Genomic DNA, 2,500 nt, shown 5'->3' with positions numbered 1-2,500 from the left:
GGTTGTGGGTGAATTTGGGGCTGTTGTCATTCTCATCCAGAACAGTAACAATGACCGCAGCCTGGCTCTGCAGCGGAGGGGTCCCATTGTCACGCGCCGTCACCGTGAAGAGAAACCGCTCCTGGTCCTCGCGGTCAAACACCCTGGACGCAGTCAGCTGACCTGTTTTACGGTCCAGGTCAAAGAAGGACGCATTGGGACCAAGCTGGTAAACAATCTCTGCATTTTTACCACTGTCCTCATCAGTGGCAATGATGGTGGTGAGAAATAGGTCCCGCTTGTTATTCTCCTTCACAGTCAGTTCAATGACAGGTTGGCTAAAGATGGGCGGGTTGTCATTTTCATCCTCTATTCTCACTCTCACCAGTGCTGTCTGGTTTAAGCTCGGTTTGCCCGAGTCAGAAGCCACAATTTTGAAGTTGTACTCCTTGGTGCCTTCATAGTCTAGCAGAGCAGAGGTCTCCAGCAAGTATTGGTTGTCATAGACAGCTTTGAGATGAAATGGAACGTCTTTTTCAATGAAACAGATAACTTTGCCATTTACGTCTGTATCTTTGTCTGACACAGTAATGAGGGCAATCTTTGTGTTAATAGGGTCTTTCTCTGACAGCCGAACAGTGCCATTGATGGGACTAATGATGTATCTGAGGTCAATGTTAGGGGGGTTGTCATTGACATCAGTCACATTGATAGTCACAGTAGCCCTGGCTGGACTTGAGCTTCCATCACTCGCCATCACAGATAGCTTATGAATGGCTGTCTCCTCGCGATCAAGTGGTCTCTGCACTGTTATGAGGCCAGAGGTTGAATTCAGTGCAAAGAGTCGTTTAGTGGCTGGGGACACCTGAGTGCCAAACATATACCTTATCTCAGCATTGGCACCGACATCTGCGTCAGTGGCTTGAAGCCCGACCACAGAGGTCCCGATAGGGGAATTCTCCGGAATGTGGACCTCAATTTGACTCTCCTTGAACACCGGACGGTTGTCATTGACATCAGTTACTGTCACCTGAAGGATGGCTGTGCTGGACTTCTGGGGATTGCCTCCATCTTCCACTTTGATTTTCATGACGTACGTGTCCTTTTGTTCCCTGTCTAGATTCTGCTGCACGATCAGCTGCGGCCACTTCTCCCCCTCTGGCGTCTCCACGATGTCCAGCCCGAAGGCACTCTGGCTGTTCACCAGCTCGTACTTGTGAACGCTGTTGGGTCCGGTGTCAGGGTCCGTGGCGGAGGGGATGGCGAAACGACTGTTGATCAGCGTGTTCTCCGGAATGGAGATGTTGATCACTGGTGACGGGAACATTGGCGCGTTGTCATTTGTGTCCTTGACGACGATTTTGATCTTGATGAGCCTGAAGTAGTCGTTTGGCAGGATGACCACTTCGATCTCAAATGCACACTCGCTCTCCTCATAGGACGAGCCGGGGCAGAGCTTCTCCCTGTCTATGCGGTTCGAGGTGGTGAAGATCTCCCCCGTGTTGCTCACCACCCTGAGCAGAGGATTGTCCCCTGCTTTAGACACCAGCCGGTAAACCAGATTAGCGCTGGCTCCAGTGGTCGGGTTTGTGTGGGAGATGTTCAAGTCCTTTGGTATGTTTCCAATAAGTACGTTCTCTTGCAACTCCTCTCGAATGGGATAGATAAGTTCTTGCGCTATGGCTGGATCCAGCCAAAAGCAGGCTACTAGGGCAGTCAACAGATAAAAATCCTTCAAGTCCATGATGATGATGATATAATTACGCTCCAAGCCTCTGTGTTTCAAACGGTGATCTCCATGCAATGTGATCAGAGAATTGGTCTTGTGAAACCTTGCAATTGCAGCCAACAGGCAGCCAGGCACGATCCTGTAAATGAACAGTGGTTACAGTTCATTACAAGGCTTCATTTTCGGGCAGTCAGACAAATGTCACTTTAATTTTTCTACATCTAGTCCTCACTTCTGATTGTGGCATACTCACTGTGTGGACTTTTAGCAAATAGTTCAGGGTATGAATTCAGTAAAAATAAAATCAACACTTTATATTCAACACTTCAGTGTAACAGTCTAAATACTGTCATGTAGTTAGCTAATCCAGTTTAATCATAACTGATTTACTACCACTAAAATAATACTAACAATCTTGTTAATCATAATTTGAATAACATTTCTTCTTTTTTGCCATGCAATGCTTGCTTTTCTTGCTTTTTCTGGATAATCATTATCTTTACAACGGGGGGCACACGATGGCAAGATTAAGCTGCCGCATCCACTGTAGCCAGTCAAGTACTTAGCATCACCCTTCAAGACCTTCCACATAATGTGCATAACGAGTATCCAAATGTCTCTAAAGCACTTGCCCTTGGTAACTTTAGAGCAACGCGCCCTTTTTCTTAGGCATCGTTATAGTAACATTGACTTCTGCAATGACAAGAGAGCATATGAAATAATTTTGAAATGATCAGAAGCTGAATTTGGTAATAACCATACAATTACGCATAGAGAATAATATGAATCTAC

The 2,500-nt window shown here is 46.4% G+C and overlaps 1 protein-coding gene across 2 annotated transcripts in view; it reads right to left on the bottom strand.

Moving 5' to 3' along the window:
• LOC105911794 (protocadherin-9) overlaps positions 1-2,500 on the bottom strand; it is a 223,604-nt gene that overhangs the window by 220,335 nt on the left and 769 nt on the right. For both annotated transcript variants that reach the window (XM_031558220.1, XM_031558221.1), the window contains exon 2: positions 1-1,847. This exon is cut by the window's left edge and continues 1,310 nt beyond it. In XM_031558220.1, coding sequence (XP_031414080.1) covers positions 1-1,723 — 1,723 coding nt within the window. In that variant the 5' untranslated portion in view covers positions 1,724-1,847. The remainder of the gene's footprint in view (positions 1,848-2,500) is intronic.

Source organism: Clupea harengus, chromosome 21 (genome assembly GCF_900700415.2).
Source record: "Clupea harengus chromosome 21, Ch_v2.0.2, whole genome shotgun sequence".
In the NCBI taxonomy this organism is placed as follows: Eukaryota; Metazoa; Chordata; class Actinopteri; order Clupeiformes; family Clupeidae; genus Clupea; species Clupea harengus.
This window is presented reverse-complemented; position numbering and strand designations above follow the sequence as displayed.